Source organism: Gambusia affinis, linkage group LG10 (genome assembly GCF_019740435.1).
Source record: "Gambusia affinis linkage group LG10, SWU_Gaff_1.0, whole genome shotgun sequence".
Taxonomy (NCBI): domain Eukaryota; kingdom Metazoa; phylum Chordata; class Actinopteri; order Cyprinodontiformes; family Poeciliidae; genus Gambusia; species Gambusia affinis.
Genome location: NC_057877.1, coordinates 20,101,156 through 20,124,098, shown reverse-complemented (window position 1 = coordinate 20,124,098; position 22,943 = coordinate 20,101,156). Strand labels below are relative to the sequence as shown.

Below are 22,943 nucleotides of genomic sequence, written 5' to 3'. Positions count from 1 at the left end.
CCTTCCTCTCTTCTTTATATTTTCATGGATGATGCAAACAGAGGGAGTTTTTGCATTTATTAATGCTGCTGTGTGGGTGTTTGACTCCTATTGTTCAGTTTCTTACTCTTTTTTTTTTCCTATCTGTTGGCCAGCTAACACTCTTCCTCCTTAACATGGACGCACACGCAGACACATCGCAACACCCACTACCTTGTTTTTATTGTTTTATTTTTTATTTTCTTCTCTTGTGCAGCATCTCCAATCACCCCAAGCCTCAAGCAGCACTCTCCATTCCCTTGCACTGAAACGGGCCAGTTGCCATGGCAACCCCATACAGCCGCATATTATTCCTCTTTCAGACATGAAACATGGATAAATTAGCGATGATGTCACTGCGTCAAAAAGCTGAGATCCTGATCACGATGGCATCAAAAGCAGTCAGTCGCAGCTGTGTGTTTGTCTTTGCATGTTTGGGGAAAAAAAGTGAAGATTTGTTCTTTTTCTCTGCAGCTCAGGATGGGAGATAAAGGCAGACCTGAGGTGCTTGAGTCACCACTTCACGCTGTGTGGGAGGACTCAATGGTTGTAGGATGGGGATTAAAAGTAGAATTAAATTCATAGCTTTCACCGTGGAAAGAAAAACACAGATGTTTTTTTTTTGGTACCAGGAGAGAGAAACTGGAAGTGGAAAAGTTCGGTACAATGCAAACTATCTCAAAGCAAAGGTGCTACACATGAAATGCAGACTTCACACTGCCTTTTCTTGTTGCAATATATAAGTTGGCAAAATAACCCATCTTACACTGCTGAGAAGAAGTCTGTTCCTTTCAACCCTCTAAAAGGAAGATGAAGGAGCAAAGAGGTTACAAAGGCTTGATCACATCAGTGCCAAGTGCTGCTTTCAAATGAACTCAGTGTTGGAGTTGGATTCACACATCTTGATCTACTGGCATTTCATCTGTTTTTTGTCTTTCATTCTCCTGCAGAGAAACCAGAGTTCAATAACAGTCAAAGCAAACAAAGAAGATGTCAGGAGTTATTTCAAGTTATACATCTGCAGGCTTTCTCCTCTTTGTTCACATGTAGAAACAAACACATAACTAAGCACTGACTTGGTGGTCAAAGTAAATATTGATGAATATCTCGCCAAATGTTGATCCTCCACTAAAAATAGTTGAAATTCTCAGAGGCTATGACAAATCTGAACATCATACCTCATTTGAAAGATGTAGCAAATAGATTAGAACTAATTTTTCAGCTGCAAAATTCTCCACCATGAAATCTCCTAAATGCATTCAATCCACACATTTCTATCCTCAAAGATGTGAAAAAATTAATTCGTCATTCAGCACAGAAGCAAAATGTCATGTTAAAAACATTTTTAAAAATCTATGTTTAATATGTTTGTTTGTCATAGAAAAAAAAGTGTCTTAAAATCATTTAGAGTTTTTTCTGCGCTCTTCTCTTACAGCTCACCCCTTTTCTACAGGATTTAGGTCTGGGGAGGAATTTGCCTTAAGAGAAGGTTCATTTATTGTCTTGTAAATTATTTTTATATTGATTTTGGCAATTATCATGAATTAATAGCCTGTTCATCACAGTAACGGCCCATTTTCAGTTTACTGCCAAAGGTCAACAAATTTTCTTTTTTTTTAGTAAATGTACCTAAGGCCAAACAAGCCCTGGGGATGTTAGTGAGGTTCTGTAAACAACATTACAGAACCTCTACCCAAGTGAGTATGGAATGTTCTGCAACTTATTGCCACACTTTTTTCTTCCACTCGACTATCCAACATTGCTCTGTGTGAACAGCCCGTTTGTAGTGGATGTGGGAGCTGTTGGACCGTTGGCATTACAATTCTGGATGAAAAATCACAGTAAAAATGCGTCTTTCTGATTTCCAGATAAACTAAATCAAAATTAAATTGAAATTGAAATTGAAGTGACAGTCACCAAAGCTGGCATCTATCTGTCTGCAGTGAATCGCTGTAATATGAGTTTCATTCTGAATTGTCCCACAGACAATAATAAACTTTTCGATTATATTTAACTTTATTGAGCTGGATCTGGCTGTGTTGTGATCAGATAATGCAGCAACCCTCTAACACATCAGGTCTTCTCCTTGCTTTGATTTTTTCCTTCTGGCATCCGTAAAATAATTATGATGGCTGTCCATGGTCCCGGCGTCTGTTGTTTGGACTGCGTGATCCTTCATGGTCACCCCAGGGTCACACACACACTGGCCATTTGCTCCACTTTGTCGCGCATCCATATGGTCTTTTTATGTCAAATAGGGTGACAGTAAATGGCTGAACCCGCTCCGTTTGAGTCATACCGTCATCTCCCAGTATTGCTCTGTGATTCATTTTGCCCGCACATATGAGTGTCTGTGTGTGAGTTAGGGTGAAGGGAGGGGGAGAGGGAAGCTGAGAGAAGAAGACGGGGAGCTTAGTTGAAATGCGCAGCGCATTCTTGCGTGGAGGGCGAAGCGATCCGCGGGTCAGCGGCATCCCTCCAAATAATCACAGATCTGATTCTGCTTTTTAAAACCTGTGCTGGAGAAACAGACTAAAAAATATTGCTGCATTGTTACTCGGCCTGCAACAAATATTTTTACATTTTTTTATTTCCTTCCGTAAGTTGTGTCGCCCTGAAGCACCGAGGAATCCTTCTCAGTCTCAACCCGGAGAGGGTGGATTCGTCACCAGCGTGCAGGAGCTGCACTGGGAAGATGTGGAGAAAATGGTAAGCTACATCAGAAAATTATGAATTAGAGCTACATCACATAGAACTGAACACGGCAGTTCTGCGGGTAGGAGGTGGTGCATGTACGGGATTGATGGAAATGGGTCTGCTGGGATCTTGCGGCATGTGTCGGCTCATGCAGCTAAGGAGGTTTCCCATTAGTGGCTGGATACTGAGCGCAGTTTGCGCGGTAGAGCGCTGGACACGGGATCATAAAACAACTATGAAGGTGCAGTTGGGTCAAGTTGGTTAGCCAATACAACTAATAATAGCGGGATTGGAATATCAACATTGTAGTGCAGTATTTATCCTTTTTATGCAGTTATTATTACAGATCAAGATTCCTGCAGGAATTCTGTTCTAAATGACATTCACACATACATATCTGGTTATATCCATTGCATGAAACAAAGCTCTTTGCATATAGAGGCTGTGCGTGACCTTGCAATGCTTTCATTGAAATCCACTTGCAGCTTTTTCTCGTTTTTATGGATAACATGGGTGGATATACATGAAATATCCTCCCTCTGCTGCTTCCTTCTGTCTGCTTTCTTTCAGTGCCTCAACGCCCCTAACTGTTTGGTTAAAAAGAGAAAGAGTGTGGGTGTATTCCAGTTTGTTTGTAATAGCCCACATCCGTCTGGTTTGGTTACACAGTTAAAAAAATTAAACATTGCTGAGCTATTTGTTTACATTACTGAGTGCTCAGCTGCAGCCTCATTCATAAAGAGTGATGAATGAGTTTTACGTCCACCCTGAATCCTTGTTCGGTGCCAAACAGGTGATACTTGTTCACCTATGTCCAAAATACGAACCCAAAACACAACAAACAGCAGGGATTCATCTGTGAGAAATGTTGAACAGATCACTTATTTATCCCAAAAGCCAACACAGCATGTGCAGTTCCTCTTTGTTTAAATATGTTGTTCACATCTGGGTACAGAAACCACAGAGTCTTGTTTAGATTTTTTTTTTTTTTTTTTTTGAAATTATGGCAGGGAAATACATCCAAATGCATAACTTGGACACTGATGTTCAAATATTTGGAGAACAAGGACACAGCTGCGAATGAAAAAGGCTGACATTTAAATCATCCAATTAGCCTGGTGTTGGCCGGCTTTCAGTCCAAAAGAAAATGAAGGAGTGGAGGACAGAAAGATGTCGGACCCAGTATGTGAACAAACAGTGGCGATCAAGAAGAAGTGGATGCTGATGCAAACAGCTGCAAGAGATAAAGCATGAGCGTCTTTAAGGGGTACGGTTGCCTCTGGCTTGACAGAATACCTTTAATGTTGCAAGACTGAAAATAAGCAGGGAACGTATCGATGAGCTTTGCACACATTTTCCCAGAAATCAATAGCAACACTGATGTAAAGTGAAAAACCAAAACACAGGTGTCTCTCATTTTAAAGTGTACACAGTGCACATAAGGTTGCAACTTTAGTGCTTACAGCTGCATATAATATTTTTGTTTTCCAAGAGAAAAAATGCTTTAATCTGAACTATTGCACTGGTTGATTTGAGCCGTTGTTTTGCTGAAAGGTGAACCTTCGCCTCAACCTGAAATCTTCTGCATCTCAACCCTGATTGTCTTCTAGGATTGCCTTGTATTCAGATCCATCCATCTTCCATTGTATCTGGGTATTGTTCTTGTCTCCGCTAAAGAAAATCATCACCACAGTGCAACTCCACCGTGTTTCATTGTGCAGTGTATCTTACATCACTCAACTGCAATCATTCTTTATAACTCTCTTTTAGTAACTACTTTGCCATTTCCACCTTCCTACAAAAATCTGATTTGTGTAGGGTTAAAGTTGTCCAGTTCATGGATCGAACAAACTAATCTCTGCATCACCCCAGAATATCCATTGATTTCATGAATAACTTTCTGATTATTGCTTCTTTTACCCAAACTTTATGCTTATGCTGAAAGTAATGACTTTGTTGGTTTGTGATTTTTCCATTTTTAATTTTTAAGATATGGACCTGTGCTCTGCCAGATGTTTAAAACTTACGACTTTGCTTTATGATCCTTCTCTCTGCTGTGTTTTCTGGTCTTCATGATGCTGGTTGTCCACTTGTGTCCTCTAGCTAATACAGAAGAGCTGACATTAAATTACACGCAAACCCTGTTTCCTAATTAGATGACTTCTGAAAGCAATTGCTTGCACTTGATTTTATTTTGGGGATATCAGATTAAAAATGGCAGAATACATCTTTGAATAAATTTTCAGATTTTATTTAGGAAAAGAAAAATTTGAAACTCAAATCAATTGCTTTCCACGTCGGAATAAAGCATCGTATTTTGGTTTACTACATAAAACCATAATGAAATACATTGTCATCTGTGGTTTTAATGTGGCAAATTGTGAGAAAGTGCAATGGGTGTGAAAATGTTGCTCTGATTTTAAGGTCAGTGTTAAGTGGCTAACCAAACAAAGCAATATTTTTGAAAGTGATCCAACATTTGGTGTTAAAGCTGTGAAGACCAGCGGCCTTTTCCATGTCTTCTCATGCTCGCTTGTTTTTATTATGAGATCATCTTTAACAGGGTGAAGAGACCCTCATTTTTAATTGTCATTATATCTCATTTTCTGATGTTTACTGTACATTAAATTTTATCGCTGTGGTAACCATTTTGACCCATCTGGCAAATGGGGAGATTGTGAAGATACTTGCTTTTTACAGCTGAAATGTTTGAGTGTGGCCATGAAGAAAGAGATGACAGATAATTATTCAAATTTACATTAATAAGCCTGAAAGAGAGTGGATTTTTTACTTGTGCTGCAGACTAGAACCTGGGACTATAAAGATGCTCCCATTGTTATGTATTATGGTGCAGTCATGCAGGCAACAAGCCTGCAAGTGTCTCTGGATAAAGACATTCTGGGAAGGAGCTTTTACTTATGCTGTCCCTGTGAATGCTGCTGGTTCTTTAATACCAAAATGGATTTTTGTTTCTAAAAAGCAATAATTTACCTCAGTGTTGGGTTTAACACTTCAGCCTCCAAAAAAACATTTTTCCTTTAAAAATTAACAAGTTTATTTTTTTCAGTTGGCCAATCATTCATTGTCTTTGATTCATTCAGAAAACTAAGTTGGAACTGTGAACATGTCCTGTCCAAATCTAACATAAACAAACATCTTTATGCTGGTGTCAAATTAGCTTTAACTTTATTCTTTAAATGGAAGGCAACTTTTTATGTCTTCTCTTTGAGGCAATTTTGTGTAGAAAATAAAATTTATGGTGAGTCCTTGTTATTTTAAAGCAATTTTAGTGTGACCTGAGGCTGGACTAAGTCGCTGGTAATCAGAAGAGATATTATTTTAACACAAGCTTCCCTTGGCAATGGATTTGATCCTTATCTTAAGCTTGCACAAATTTAAATGGAATTACTCACCACAATGTGACTTCAAAACAATTTCAACATATAAAATAAACCTTAAAAGTGTGCCTTTGACCTCGTCGATATTAGCTTGATATAGTATTTCTCTTCTCTTTTCACTTTCCTGTTCTATCCTTCCAAACAGAACAGAGTAATAATATGTGTGTATATAAAGGAGTAAAGGTCAAAGATAATAGAACACTTCTTTTGCATCCTCTGGGGTTGGGTTTTGAAAACTGGAGCTAGTCAAAATCTGGGACAAAGCATCAGTTTATGGGACAAGATAAAAAGTCTTTGCAGCCCAAAGAAAGAGAACACTTAGTGAATCATTCTAAGGATGTCCTGAATAAAAATATTCTAAACACAATATTCTAAAATTCACATGCGCAAAGTTTGAAAAGTGTCAATAGAGAGCAAATTATTTAAACCACAAACTGTTAAAACACAACAATCTGTGGAGAGGTGATGCTTGGATGCTGAAAAACTACAACAGGATGAAACTCGTTCTCCATTGGTCTCAGGAAGCCACATCTCTTTTATGTAATAATACAACCTAAATGCACACAACCACTGAGCCAAATTACTTTGAAATTATCCACAGAATGTGTTAATAGTTGAGGTGGGGTATCTCATTTTCAGGAGAGCAAAGTGATTGTATGAAATACTATATATATATATATATATATATATATATATATATATATATATATATATATATATATATATGGGTCTATATATATGGGTCCAAGACCCAGACCCCCCAGACAAGACCCAAGGTGTAGGTTGTGCAAGGAGGCCCCTGAGACAGTCCAACACATAACAGCAGGGTGCAAGATACTGGCAGGAAAAGAATACATGGAACGACACAACCAAGTGGCAGGCATAGTGTACAGAAACATCTGTGCAGAATATGGACTGGAACCCCCAAGATCAAAGTGGGAAACACCCCCGAAGGTAGTGGAGAATGACTGAGCTAAGATCCTGTGGGACTTCCAGATCCAGACAGACAAAATGGTGAGGGCGAACCAACCAGACATAGTCGTGGTGGATAAACAGAGGAAAGCCGTTGTGGTGGATGTGGCAATACCAAGTGACTGCAACATCAATAAGGAGCATGAAAAACTAGAGAAATACCAGGGCCTAAGGGAGGAACTGGAGAGGGCCTGGAAGGTGAAGACCACAGTGGTGCCTGTGGTCACCCTCGGGCAGTCACCCCCAAACTGGAACAGTGGCTACAACAGATCCCAGGAACAACATCAGACATCTCAGTCCAGAAATGTGCAGTCCTAGGCACAGCCAAGATACTGCGCAGAACCCTCAAGCTCCCAGGCCTCTGGTAGAGGACCCGAGCTAAGAGGAAGAAGAATCACCACCATGTGGGTGAGAAGGAATTTTTTTATTTTGTAATAATACAACCTAAATGCACACAACCACTGAGCCAAATTACTTTGAAATTATCCACAGAATGTGTTAATAGTTGAGGTGGCGTATCACCTCACCTGTCGCTGGATTAACTCTGTGAGTTCTACCTGCTCTTTTTCTAGTGTAAACTCCATTGTGCCATGTAGTCCCTGCCAGAATGTCAAAAGTCATAGTGTGTGAAAGTATATCCAGTGGTCTTGCCTATTTTGATTCATCATTTTCTGTCTATCCTTTGTTCCCTGGATTTGATCTCTCTCCTTGCCCGTCTGGGCATACTCTTCCTGGTTTTCCATTCTGATTTTGATCACTGACTCTCGCCTTCATCCTGCTCCCTTTTTAATCATCCTAAAATCTGCATTTCTAGTAACAACCTCTTCCTGTCCCCTAACCGAGCTCTTGCTAGATTAGATTTGTCTGTTTTGTGGATTTTATGTGTTGTGACGTCACTTGGCAAGCTGGCTTTCCCCAAAAGTTATTGTTGCCTCTCTCAGATCTCCACAATCTGGATCTGAGCACCAGTGTCATCCTTTGGAGCTGCTAATTAGTGTTCCTCTGCCAGTTCTATACTCCCACCAAAATTGTTGTTTAATAAACTCCTTAAGCATTTCCTGTTGTGATTGTCATTTTGGGTCCTCAGAGTCAAGCAATTACAGAAAACAACTTTCCTTGTTTATTAATTAAATGCATTTTAAGTTGCATGTATGTCTCCATTTGGGTGTATTTAACAAATATCTTGTGTGTAAACCTTAGAAACTTTGGTCTAATAAAGTCTTTCAACCTCAAGCCATAAAAACTACTTTTAAAGCAAACTGTATCATATTTCGCCTCAATCTCTTCACCAGCAATAACAGAAATTGTATCGCTTCCTTTTGTTTATTTTGGTTGTTGCAAAATGTCTTTCCTCTGTCACTAAAACCTCTGTCTCTGTTTATTGACAGTTTATGTTTCAGTGTTACCTTTTCCCTAATTCTTAACAAGGCGTGATCTCCTATTGTAATACCTGTTAATCACTAATGACGCTGAATGAGATCTAAATACAGAAGCTGGAATTTTACAAATTGAAAATGAACTTTATTCTGAATCCACGCTCCAGTACAATTTAATCAAATGAATGCTTATTGACAAAGCCGTTGCAGAACTTACTGACATGCCAAGGACATTATTTATTGTTTTGGTTTAGGTGTGTTGGAGCAGGGATGCATCTAAAAGTTCCAAGACAGTAGCTGCGTTTCCATTTACCACAGAATTGCGCAAATTGAAATTATGAAAATAAATTCCATCAATGGTAACATGTCAAAACTAAAGAAAAAAAAATCCTCACATTTAAAAAAATAAGATTCCCCCTAAGATGTATTTCACAAAACAGTTTTTCATGAGTCACATGATCAACAGCCTGATGTTACTACTAGCAAAAACAATGAAGAAGACGACAGTAAGTAGTAGGAGGATGATGATTTGTTTTGTTTTTTGTTCAGATAATGTGTAGCTGGATCCAAGATATCTCTCACAGCATTGTACAGTTCATAAAAAGTTGTGTCATTTGAACCCGTTGAATACATGGCTCTTCTTTAAAATTGCCAAGTGCAATTTCCCTGAAGCGCTGCATATATGGCTGCTTCACATTTTAAAGAGCTTGCTGCTCCAACGCCTGGATAAGACGTCAAATTCTCCTGTAATGACTGATAATCGCTAGCACCAAGGCTGATTTATGAATATATTTCATATAACTGTTTACATCCGTCACTGCCATGACTCCATTTAATAAAAACACAGCAAGTGCAAAATTATATTTTTTCAACATTAGGAGTACACAGACAAAGATTTGTAGTGGAAATGCAGCTAGTGACTAGGATTGGAGTTAAGAATACCAGCTCTAAAATTAAATTATATAATCCCAATAACACAAACCTTGTGTTGTCTTGCAGGTCCAAAGTGACCCACAAACTTGTTTAGCTGAAGACAAAATACCTTAAACATTCTTTTTCCATTTTGAAATTTTATGTTTTTTTCTAAATTGACCCTATTATCAGAAAAAGTGATACTTTGTTTTTATTTATGTTCTCATTTAGGTTGTATACCACTAGGGTACAACGATTGTCTTCGGGGTCATTTTTGACCCGTGAATTATAAAACCATTTAAACAGCAGAAAAAAGTCACACACACACAACAAATAAACTGGATTGATATATAATTGAATTTGTATTTGACCTGCACCTGCACCTACAGTTAACCCCTCACATCCCACAAGCTCCCAAACACAACATAAAACAATCTCAGACATAATAAAAACAAATTCAGTTTAGAGGACATAAAGGTGTCCTAAATTAAAGTACTCCTACTTGATTCCTTGCTGAAGCCATGAGTAGATGTTTTACCGTCCAACAGGTCATAGGTTGTACGTTCACACATACTGTCCAACACAAGATGTTGAACATCTTATATAAATTTGCAGGATGTTAAACAGAAAATATTGAACATCTTGATCTGCAAGATGAACATAAATCCTACAAAATTATTTTGCAGGATGCTAAACATAAGATTCTGAACATCTTACGGTCAACATGTTGAAGTTGTTCTTATGTTGAACATCTTCAACATTTTATGTTGAAGGATGTTGTATGATAGGAGTATTTTCATAATTGACATCCTGAATAGTATAAAAGAATTAACTGTTGACAAAAAAGTTACTGATTGTTAACTTTTTTCCCTTTCAGTGTAGTTAATTCAGAAGTAATTACTTCACATTTATAAAATTACAATAATGAACTTTTACTGTGTAAAAGAAAACTTATCACAGTTGGGTTGTTGTAAAAAGAATCATATTTTTGTGCTGTGTAACAAAAAAATATATTATAAAAATGAATTAAATTGAGTTGAATTGATAAATAACAGATTGTTTCATTATGCAAAATAAATTTTGGATTTAAAATTCAAATAAGCTGCTTTACTTTGGGGATTTTATTAGGGAAGGTCATTTTTGAGCCGTAGGACAAGGGGAGTAAAAAGAATGTTAAGATCACATGAGGGTTAACTCCCACATCACTAGAGCCCAAGAAATGTCTACCGAAAAAAACTGGGGTTTAGTTCAAAATTCTAAAATAAGTTCAAGGAAGGACTCTGAAAAAATCAAACAGCAATGTCAAATTACAGATGTAAAATATGTAAAATCATAAAAGTAATTTTGTGGTTGGGATGTTTTACTTATTTAACAAAATGTATTTAATTACTGGTTTAGTGTTTTGGGACCCTGCCCGTTTACGTGTCTCTCAGGATGATGTGATATTATTTTAATGGATCCTTTATTTTTATTTTTTTGCTTCAAAGTGTTTTCTCCTCAGACTTGTGATGGCCCAGTTCCCAAATGAATTGTGGGAAAGACGGAACCTAATGGGACTGAGAAACCAGGCCAGTTTTCATATCCCTTCTCTGTCCATTCCTCTCAGTCCACAAATTAACCAAGTCATGTCTTGGTGTATTAATTCCTCACATAATTCTTTGAGCTAAATTTAGCGACATGGACTTGAGTGACTTGCAGAGATATTCAGAGGGAATTAGATCGTCTGAAGATGGATTAACACATTAGATGATAAATCCTGAAGCAGAGAGTCGATTTAGTTCTCTCAATGACAGATAAAGAGAAGAATTTCAGAGGATGAAGTCAGGGTGGCTTTCAAATCCTGACAAACCGTGTCCCAAAGGGCAAAACTGTTCTCACTTGAAACCAAAGTGGGTTACGCTGCTCTCTCCTTTCCATCTTCCTTGTCTATCCAATGCTGCATTTCATCAAAACGTTTCTGCAGAGAAGGTAATTGATCATCACTGTGTTTCCTGTTTATTCCTGAAGGAAATATATCCTCTCCCTGAGAGGATTCATCACGGCGAAGACAAACACCCACTCACATTCTCAAACTTTTTTCTCCTCCTTTTTGGTGCTGCTTTCCTCACACGTGAGTGGAAACCAGCGTGAAATATGTGCTTGTAATTAATCTGGAGGATGGACGTGCCTGTTTGTGTGTTGTTTTAATCAAGTACTTTTTAAACAGAGTTTCAGACATTACACACACTCAGGCTGACTGAGTTGAACATGAAAGCTCCTCAGACTCATTAAACAGCTGATTACAGCTCAGAGAGGACGGTTGTGAGCAGCTGCTGCGTTCACAGTCATGGACAAAGAAACAAACAAAAAAAAAAAAAACACGCCCACACACTCTGATTTTCATTTTTGACCAACTTTAAACATTGTGTGTGTTTTGTTGAGCTGCTTACACAGCTGTTTCCAACATGGTGTTGGTGTCTCTTTGAGTTTAAGTGAAACATATAATATTCAAATTGGCCTAGGGGAGTAATATGGTAATTTGTATCTTGGAGTATGCAGGAACAGACATTATAATTTCAAAAATTGCCACTATAAACGCGAGTCCCTTTTTATGTTATGGCCTAGTAAAAGTTTTAAAAAGCACAGTGGGAACTAGAAGAGAGCTGTTTTTCTTTTGTTATTTTTTTGTAATTTTCACAAATAAAAATCCAAAAAGGGCTTTTAAATCCTTCCATTAAAGCTCTGCCTATATGTTTAAGACTTTCCTCAAGAAAGGAACTCCTCCAGAATGATCCTGCCCCTATCATGTTTCATTATGTGAATTAGGTATTCACCACACATGGATTATGAATGTTGGCCATTTTCAGTTTCTTGTTTCCTTGTAGGTTGTGGTTGCAGCAAACTTTAAACAATATTTCTCATGAATTTTTTCTTACTACTCTACTCTGGCGGCCAAATTTGCAAAGTACATGACTTACAATCAGTCTCTTTGCTGCTCCTTTGATTCAGTTTCTCCTTGACCAGCATGCCACAGCCATATCTTGGTAGATTTGAATTAGTGCCATGTGGTCACTTGTTCACATGGTGATTTTAACAATGAAATGTTCAAAGGTTAACATACTGTTAACTGACTTATCTGGTGTTCTTTTTTATTTGGTCTTCATAATTTTGTTTGTTTGCTAATGTTTCTAATAAAGATGTGAAGAATTTATAGAACATCTTTATTTGATATTTGTTAAATTATAACCTAAAACTTTTGGAATGAGAACTTTTCTTTGGAAACACATGAAAACTAAAACTGTCTGTGATGCTACATGCAAATGTGATCACCTGTTTAAGTACATTTTTATTGTATGTAATCTTGTTGCTTCAGTTTGTAATGTTAGATAACTCCAGCAATTGGGCTTAATGTCTTCTCCCCAAACTTTTTTCTACATTCAATTTGAAATATTTTCTGTTGCTCCCGTAAAAGGAAACATAGTCAAATCCAAGAGAGTCTATTTCCAGTTGAGCAGAAGAAGAAGCAGGAGGAGGCTGCAGGTCCACGTGCTCAAGTTAAGATCCAAACTCAGCAGCTCTCCCAGTCGTTGCCATTGACAACGCTTGCTGCTGGCAGGTTTTGGTGGAGTAGGAATGCCAAGCTGCCATGATCTCCCTGCGGGACGAGGCCCGAGTGCCTGGTCCTGCTACTTGGCTTTGTTCAGCAAAACCCTGCTGGCTTGACTCATGCTGCATGCACCCAAGCCTATTAAACACTCACATTCAGAAGCTTGTAATTGGACCATTTTCATCAGAAAGCATCAACTGCACAAAAAACAGAGTACAGTTTACATAATTGGTTAATCCTGTTGATAAACAATATGTCTGAAAAATCTAATCTTTACAGTGTTTTTTGGTAGCAAAACCATTTTCAATATGCATAAATGTCTTTGAAAAGCTTTACACTTTGTTTTCTTTGCTCGGAACCCATCTGTATCTATTAGGAGATGAGTCTTGTTTTGTGAGAAGACTTTTAAAAAGAAAGACTTTGAATGCATAGCATGAATAAAATGCAACAATAATAGCCTTATTGCCCAACTATCTGGACATTCAGATGGACCAGCAGCAGATTGAAAAAACAAAAAGAATTAGAAGCTAAGCAGTGAGGGCAATTTTACAACTCAAGAGAAATAACACTGTAGAGTTAGTAAAATCTGCATCTAAATAAATTTGCAACTGAGTAGGGATGTTTAAAAAATTTGTATATTTCTGCATAGAAAGCACCAACAGGCAATCACTCATTTTTAGTATTATTTCAATGAAACAGATTCGAAGTTGAACTTAGTTTAATAGAGTTTTGTTCAAACGCAAAAACTCTGAACTGGATTTTTTATTCAGGTGTGTACTTTTAAAATACAGCTTGAAGGTTGCAGTGCAAAAGGGCCGTGTGATGAGAAAGGACGTAACATCTTTCTTTCCCATGCTGGTTTCAGATCCCGAGGTGAACTGGCATCCCGCTGTGTGGCGTCTGTGCAGCTGCAGAAACTCTGGAAACTACTAAAGAACAAAATGTTTGCTGTTAAAATCAACTTCCTAACCCTCGCCCTTCTTCTAATTTTGCCTTTGGTAAGTTCTACATTTTTGTGATTCATGCTTCAGTTGACGGTGTAAAATCATCAGGATCAGAAGCCAGCTTAAGATCTAAATCTAACTCGGATTCTGTTTGACAGTTCACAAATTACCAAAGTAGTGGGATCAAAACAGGGCTTCACTCTGTTTATGTTCACAGCAGAACACTGAAAAGGTTTTTTTTTCTGATTTGAACGTGTGGAATTCTTTTTAAACAATAAAATTAATTTAAAATTAATTATTTGTTTCAAAGTTTCAATAATTTTTTTCAAAGTGGATTGGATATAAACTAAGAATTGGGTGGACAAGTTAGGAAATGTTGTGAATTTTCTCTAATGAAATGGTTATGAATGGAAATGTAATTTTTCCTCTGGGCAATATGGCTAGATCCTATTTTTGAAACAGACTCATCTTTTATGCCCAGTTCATAAATTTTCAGTACAGAGGCTAATTTCATTAGCCTAAATGCTGGCCAGTTCAATTTATTGCAAAACCATTTATTATTTATATTTGGGATCATTGTATTGCTCAAACCAATCCAATCCAACTGTGTACAAGTTTGAACCATCTGGTAAATAATTTGAGGTGTGTTGGAAATAATCCTGTTTGTTATTATTCCATTGTGTGAGGCAGCAGAACCACTGGTGCTAAGGCATTCATGCAGCATGATGCTACCATCTCTGGATTGAAAGCATCCCTGTGACTCCCACAGACATGGTCATTGTGGCCAAATGGTTAAAAAAAATTTCTTGCCTAGCCACAAAATTCCTCTCTCGAAGAATGAAATGTGTAGCTCCTCATAGGATTTGTTCACGTGATGAACAATCCCTACATAAATCCTCAAGCAGGAATGAAACTACACATTTCATTCATGGTCAATTTTTTAATTTCAGAACAAGGACTTCTTTTGTGGTCAGCACCCACTTAGTTTATGGTGATACAAACTAACTTAATAAAGTAAACCAACCGAGTCAGCTGTAGGTGTTGACATCATCTGAATAAATTCAGTAAACAAGGATTGATTTTCACACACTTAAAGTAACCATATGGAGTGTCTGCATCAATAATTCATTAATCAGCATGTGACAGGAACAATGGATAAAGATCTTCTCTCATCATTTATTCAGTGTTTGTTCATCGTTATTCTGGGCTGTTAACTGCTAAAAGTTCAACAGTCCTGATCAGTCATGAAAATTTTCAATGATTGTGTGTTATTATTATGGACAGGAGATATCACAAGCCCTTTCTCTTCATTGGGATGAATCAGTTTCTAAATGTGCAACTGGGTGAAGTACATATACAGTAACTTCACTAAAAGATCTTGTTTAGATTTTGCAGTTGTAGGATTCAGTTACAAGTGGACAGCTCTGAGCATGAGTCTTCCCACCTGGCAGTAAAATAAGACTAAATTTAAGGGATCAGACATCATTATACAGGTTTTTGCCCAAAATATTTATTAATTACAGTTAATTACAGAAATTAATCTCTTCCCTTGAAGTTCTACACACTCATACCCCCTTTAGAAGAAAAAACATTTTGAGATTTTTGCAAATTTAAGAAAAATAGAAGATAATTTTTCTTAGTCTTCTATTTAAGAAAAATAAATAGACAATTTTTCTTAAATAGTCAATGTCAATGTCTCAACAGGATTCACATAATTAATCTCTTTATTTATATACTTTTTATCTGTGTAGAGGTTCTATATTTTATGCTTCTCTTTTTTTCTCACATTAAGCTCATCATATTTACATTGTTTTGTATTTTGTGCATTAATATGTCAGTCTGCTTGAGTCAATTTGCTATTTTGTTCATAACCACGTTTGACTTGTTCAGCACTTTGGTGAAATTCAGTTGTTTTTAAATTGCTCTATAAATAAGCTTTGACTTGACTAGATCTCGTTTCCCTGCTAAAACTCAATGTTTAAATGCTCTCCTGACACACTCTATAGCTTTGATGTGACGTATTCTTGACCGGCGCCTGCACTGAGACACAAAATTCACATAAAAAGACCAATTTAATATCCCGTTCAGCCTGCCTCACTCCTGCCGTCACCTCTCAGAGGAGCTGTATAAATGGTGTACGTGGACTTGACCTCCATCTCTGTGGTCGTATCTCAGAGCTGTGGCCGCCTTTATGATCTCTATCCCCGATTGTGAAGTCATCACGGCAGCAAACACCTCTTTCTGTCCTTGTCTGAGTGTTTTAGTGATTAGGAGCAAGTCCTGGCCTGGACCAGTATGAAAAAAGTGCATGCCTGAAAGCTTTTGTTTTCACCAGACTAATGCGGTTATTCCAGGGTCAATTCGCATTGGGATAGCTGCCAGCTGCAGTGCAATGATTTGTTTAACTGTGCTTAAACAGTTCCCCGAGCAATGACCTCTGCTATTTGTGTGTGGGTTTTTCTATCCTATTGTCTAGGGTTCAAGGCAACAGGTCCCCTCTAACTGCGTCATCAAGAGGGAGCAGGAGAAATGTATGGAGATGATGGCTCTGGAAGATTCAGACTCAGAATTTGGTAGGTTTTTAATTCCTTACCGACGTGGTAATTGTTCTTTTAACAGTTTTCAATGAGGAACTAATTAAAATAAAGTAATACTGAGATTAATAATTAGAACATCTTGAGGGTCGTCATACTAATGAGCAGTAGATAGTTCTACCAGCTGTGGTTAACTCTGACCTGCTTTGTCTGCTGGGAGATGATAAAAGGCTCCCCTGTGTGTGTAAATCCGCCTTATTAGCTGCATAAAAACAAAGAGAAATATATTTTTTTCAGTCTGTGTCTCCAGTTTTTATACAGAGATCTTGATGGTTTTTGGACTACAAGGTTTTCTCATGATCACGATGAAAATTCAATTGGATTAGTGACTGATGGGCATCTCTCCGGCAGTAAGCGTGGAGGATGAGGGGGAGATTAGACTGAGACGTTTTTCTTCCCCGTGTTCTCTGATTTACATGGTCAGAAATAATAAGCATAGTGTTTCATCCTTTTTCATGTTTTGGTTGATTTGAGCATTAAAGCAAGTGATGCAACAAGATATTAGCTGATTATGCTAGAAACAGCCTATCTTGCTCTGAAAAAACATAAAAAAATGTCTGCTTGCTATGTGTTTTTTCTGGAAAAAACATAAATTATGTATCATTATATATAAAAAGTAATTTAAAAAACAGAAAGAAATTATGTTTTTAAATATATTTGTATGACCTTCCTTGATGTGAAGGAAGTAGCTTGACTGGCTAACCCAGTTGTTTTTGAAACTGGACCATGCTTAAAACATCTTGACACTTAAAGATGTGCCAAGATGTTTTAAGATACCAGTGATCCAAATAACTTATATAAAAACATTTCTGTAGCAGTTATTTAGTTTATTAAAAAATGTATCTTATGTCATAAGGAATATATGTGTGATTCTGTAATTTACTGCTAGCCAACCAGCTGGGCGCTGATCTTATAAAGTGGTATTTTGGTGTTTTTGTGAATGTGCGGTGGCCTTTTAAAACTAAAACGAGGTGATTGTGTTCACACTGCGTCCTCAGACTGTCCGTGGTTATGGGACAATCTTACATGTTGGCAGCCGGCCAAGGTCGGGGACGTGATCCAGATGAACTGTCCAGAACTTTTCTCTCAGTTCATGAGCGAGGAAGACTACGGTCAGTCCTTTCATATTATAATATTTACTAAAAGCTGCATTTACATATTCTGGTAGCATAAAAGCCTTTGTTTCAAGTATTTACATTTCAAAACTTTATTTAAAAAATTTAACTGGATCAGTTTCTTTGTAATGTTTGTTTTATCTCCATTTTGTTTGTTTATTTTTCTTATTTGGATGTAATACGCTCTTTACTGATTCATTCAAAACTTTTCACATTTATGCATGATCAATTGATTTTCTGTACATTTATTCTACAGTTATTTCATCTAGAAAATAACTGTCTTTTTCTGTGCGAACAGAATTGGGGAAGGTGAGTCGTAACTGCACAGAGTTTGGCTGGTCAGAGCTCTTTCCTCATTATATTGAAGCTTGCCTGTATGAGGAAGGAAACAGCAGCCACCCTGTGAGTTTACCACCGGCTGTCAGGTTCAGACCTTCATATTGCAGCCTCTGCATTCAGTTCTTATTGTATTCATATTTTGTTTTTTTCAGGACATGTATTATGTGTCAGTGAAGGCTCTGTACACAGTGGGCTACAGCACCTCTCTGGTGTCCCTCACCACAGCTATGGTCATCCTGTGCAGATTCAGGTGATACTTTCAGAAGAAGGAAGAATTGTGTTATTGATGTGTTGCACATTTGCACAAATAAAAACATAAAGCAATACTTAAATAGTTTAATGTGACTAAAGCTAAAAAAAATCAGATTGAAATCCAGAAGAAATTAAGCTACTAAAAATCTTTCATCTAATCAAAAGTCAAAAAGAAAAGATAACAAGGACAATACTTGATACCTAGATGTGTTTTTTGTCATTGCACAATATACAACAGTGGTGTGTTTGGAGTGATCCAGTAGCTGTTTGAAGATGGCAAGAATCATGTAAAAAAGGTCCAGTTTGATTCTGTGCTATCATTCGTGTTGGTGTGACTGCAGAGTGTTCAAGGCTCGGGGGGGGGGACAGTTTCACAAACTGTCTGTATGGATCTTTGGCGTCTGAATCTGCCTGAGGGGAGTGTGATGAAGAGGTGGTTCGGTTATTCAGGGATGTGGGGGTCCCGCAGGACTTTTGTGGCCCATGTGAGGAAGCAGCTGCCCAGTGTGCTGTACGCTGCCCAGCAAAATGAAAATTCTGCCAAAATTATGATTATAATGTTACAATTACTGCAAAACCAATGAGTGGAAGATTATCTGCCATTTAGATATAAAGAAACATCATCTGGTATAGCAAACCAGTAGATATGCTAACATCCATTATGATAAATGGATTCAGGTGATAAACAAGTTGTTGGAAACCAGCTTCCCAAATGCCAGTCATGCAAATGAGTTCATTAGCATTTTGGTTCAGTTTCTTCGCCTCTGATGATTTTTGCATAATATTTTCTTTGATGATCAAACAGTGCAGGCAGAGTGGGTTTAGCATGGTCTCTGACTAGTTTCTCATCAACTTTGTTCTGTTTAAGGCTTAAAAACCTTAAACAGAAATTATTTCCACTTAATTATGTATCATTTTATGTTGGTCTTTGATATACAACTAAAATACACCATGGTTTTTGGTGGTAATGTGAAAAGGTTTGTATGCTATGAATACTTTATACAAGGGAGTTCAAAAATGTAAAAAATAAATAAATAAAAATCGCAACATCCTAAAACAGAGATCTGTTTATGTTTGTGTCCCAACATTAGCATTTTCTCACCCATTTTATTTCTATTTCGTTTTACTACCAGTTGATAATGTTTATCAGCAGACAAAGTAAATACTTGAATATGAACATCTTCAGCATGCAAAGCTCTTGTTTGTTGTCCTCACAGGAAGCTGCACTGCACCAGGAACTTCATCCACATGAACCTTTTCGTGTCATTCATCCTGAGAGCAATTTCTGTCTTCATCAAAGACAGTGTGCTTTACGCAGAGGAAGACAGTGACCACTGCTTCATACACACTGTAAGTTACATAAACACACTCACACATGCACACCCAGATCTTTTCTTTCTCATGGTGATTCTTAACTCTCTCCTTTTCATCGTTCCTGAAGCTGGAGTGTCGAGCCGTGATGATATTCTTCCACTACTGCGTCCTCTCCAACTACTTCTGGCTTTTCATCGAGGGTCTGTACCTCTTCACTTTACTGGTGGAGACTTTCTTCCCTGAGAAGAGATACTTCTACTGGTACATTGTCATCGGCTGGGGTGAGATCTTTAAACCTAGTCTGAATGAGATGGTCAAACATTTGATGCATTGATTACATCAGTGTTTGTGATTTTCAACAGGAACGCCAACAGTGTGTGTGACCATCTGGGCGGTCCTGAGGCTGCATTATGATGACATAGGGTTGGTTCTAAATAAATGATGAAAGAAATCTTGTGCTGAGGTTTGTGTGTGTGCATGTTGTGAATATTTTTTGCTCTCTCAGGTGTTGGGACATGAATGACAACGCTGCCATCTGGTGGGTGATAAAGGGACCTGTACTGGCTTCAATTATGGTGAGAAACAATGATATAAACACTACATACATTGTCTCGATAATATACATTTTGTTCCTTTACAGACTTTTTCCAAAGCCAATTTTAGTACAGTTTTCTTTAAATTAAAGGAGGTTTTCCTGTGTCTTTAAGGACTAATATCCACAAATTCCTGAATGGTGGTGTAGTGTATATGCACCATTCAAAATAGTGTTTAATCAATTGAATTTATCCAACTTGACCATAATAAAGTTGCTGAAGGTTCTCAAGGATGATTGGTGGAAAGCAGACGCACCCGAGCTGTTTTGAGTGGAATAGGAATAGATGTGTACATATGATGTTTAAATGTTTACATGCTGTAAAAATTAACAAAAAAATATTACCAATTTCATGTTTGGTGGTTTTTTGTAAATGACAGAAAATAAAACCTATTTGTTTTAGAATATTTAAAGTAAAAATCTGGTAAAAGGAAATGGGTACAAGTTACTGGTGAAACTACTTTAATAAAAGATTTTCTATTGTTGGATGATTTACACAGTTAGGTCTAATATTAAGGGAAATTCTTCCACAGTTTTTCTATTACTGACACAGATTAGTGACATTTTCCTGTGTGTGTGTGTTTGCAGATCAATTTTGTACTCTTCATTGGTATCATCGTCATCCTCGTTCAGAAGCTGCAGTCTCCAGACATCGGTGGGAATGAGTCCAGTATTTACCTGTGAGTAAATCTTATTTCATATTTTATGTCTGTATCAAAAACATTTAAGACTAACGAGTGAAGCTTTATCAGTACTTTGACTTCTATAAGTGTGCTTAGGTTTGCTGTTATTAACAATCGTAATAAAACACTGGCAAAATCACTCAAATATTGGCTGTGTTGCAGGAGACTGGCCCGTTCTACTCTGCTGCTGATCCCCCTGTTTGGGATCCACTACACTGTGTTCGCCTTCTCCCCGGAAAACGTCAGCAAGAGGGAACGTCTTGTCTTTGAGCTCGGTCTGGGATCCTTTCAGGTGACTCCGTCCACTTCCTAAATAACCTGTTTAGCTTATTTGCTCATAGAACTTTTACATAGAGAAATGTATGACTTGAACCTGTGTCAGACTGAACCTACAAATTTGGACTAATTTGATTGAAACATTTAAAGCGTTTACCTTGGTTTCCCCCTACTGACAGAAAGAATAAATACACATTCACTTGTTCATCTTTCTGAATAATTATTTAAAGTCTGTTGGAATCCATTTTCTAATGTACCAAAAGAAACTTTGTTCTTATTTATCTTTGTCTTATTCTTCCTTCTTTTCCTTTATTATTGTTTAAACTTGTTAAGCAAGAGGCGAGATAAAACATCAGAACCGAAAATACATACAAAACTAAATGTTTTTCAAAACTAAAATATCTGCTTGTATTTGAATATAATTACGTCCTGTACTTCAAAAATAGATTTTGTCTTGATGAGAAGTCAGAAAGACTTTGTGCCCAAACTGACTTGGATTTAATTTTCACTCAGTTCTATAAAGTTTAATTCTACATGGTTTTACAAATGCTAACCATTTTTGCAGGTCAGTAAGGTGGCTTTCTAAATCAATCACACTATGCAACAATGTTACCATCTGGCATATTATATGTAGGGTTGCATCTCCTTTTAGAATGAACTTACATCATTCTGCATAATTACAGTTTCATATTGCTTAGACATTTGTGTTACAACTTTTATTGCAGAGGCTTAAAGTTTAATCAAAAAACTTATAAAAATCCAAACTTGATTTAATGGCTGAAATGTAGAGGCATGTTTTCCAGCAGATGTGGTTCGATGTTCAGTTGTGTTTTATTTTCCTCCAGGGCTTTGTTGTTGCTGTTCTCTACTGCTTTCTGAACGGAGAGGTAAGTCTCAACTTAAACATTTCAAATCATCTCATTCAAGAAAGTGTATCAATGCAAGATTCAAGAAATAATTAGTTCCGGATCCCAGATATTTAACTTACAAAACCTAAATTGGCTGGTTATATATATATATATATATATATATATATATATATATATATATATATATATATATATATATATATATATATATATATATATATATATATATATATATATTTATGATTTTACTCCTTGAATTTATTTTTACTAATGTATTGTTAAAAAAATATTTTTTTTTCAATGTGGTCATTTTACTGAAATCTGTAATAAGCAGCTCATTACACAGAAAGAATGACCTCATAATGCTAGCGCTAAAACATTTTAGAGGTATTTCATTTGCAGTTACATAACAAAAATGAAAATAAAATCTAAGCTACGTTTGTAGCATTAAGTGATGTCAATAATAACAATTTACCCATTAATTTAAATTGGTGGGTTTTTTCCATGTGCGTGTAAAAATAAAAAGACTGTCGAAATGAAATAAAAAAAAATTGTGAAGTAAATAAACTGATGAGTAATAATATTTGTAACACAGAAGTATGATGGATAAGAAAATATTTCTATGAAAGTAATAGATAATGATGGAGAGAAAGAAAACAATACAGAGAAATTGATTTCTAAAATGTAGAAAATACAAAAAATTTTATAATTTAAAAAATTATCAAAAACCTTTAAACAAACAACATAAAATAAAAAAAATATCTCAGTTGATTAATTAAATTTGTATATGAAATAAAAATAACAAAAACTAGTCAAACTTCTAACAGTGAAATCCTAAAGTCATATATTGTAAATGAAATATTAAGTAATGCCATATTTTCTAGATCAAAATTCACTCAAAATGTTTTGTTTTCTCGTTGCAGTTTTTAAATATCTGTATTTATTCTTGATTTTTAATTTCCTATTAGTCAGATTTTTTGTTAATAAATAATTGCAATAATTCATT

At 36.7% G+C, this 22,943-nt stretch overlaps 1 protein-coding gene across 3 annotated transcripts in view; it reads left to right on the top strand.

Annotated features, from left to right (window-relative positions):
• The window catches only part of adcyap1r1b (adenylate cyclase activating polypeptide 1b (pituitary) receptor type I), a 48,228-nt gene that overhangs the window by 20,490 nt on the left and 4,795 nt on the right, over positions 1-22,943 (top strand). For 2 of the 3 annotated variants that reach the window (XM_044128895.1, XM_044128893.1), the window contains exons 1-13: positions 2,430-2,727; positions 13,825-13,957; positions 16,380-16,476; positions 17,496-17,609; positions 17,911-18,014; positions 18,104-18,201; positions 19,421-19,553; positions 19,645-19,798; positions 19,880-19,940; positions 20,023-20,092; positions 20,698-20,789; positions 20,955-21,084; positions 21,914-21,955. In XM_044128895.1, coding sequence (XP_043984830.1) covers positions 13,901-13,957; positions 16,380-16,476; positions 17,496-17,609; positions 17,911-18,014; positions 18,104-18,201; positions 19,421-19,553; positions 19,645-19,798; positions 19,880-19,940; positions 20,023-20,092; positions 20,698-20,789; positions 20,955-21,084; positions 21,914-21,955 — 1,152 coding nt within the window. In that variant the 5' untranslated portion in view covers positions 2,430-2,727; positions 13,825-13,900. Of the gene's footprint in view, positions 1-2,429; positions 2,728-13,824; positions 13,958-16,379; positions 16,477-17,495; positions 17,610-17,910; positions 18,015-18,103; positions 18,202-19,420; positions 19,554-19,644; positions 19,799-19,879; positions 19,941-20,022; positions 20,093-20,697; positions 20,790-20,954; positions 21,085-21,913; positions 21,956-22,943 lie in introns of those variants that run through there. The other variant, XM_044128894.1, reaches the window with a different exon arrangement.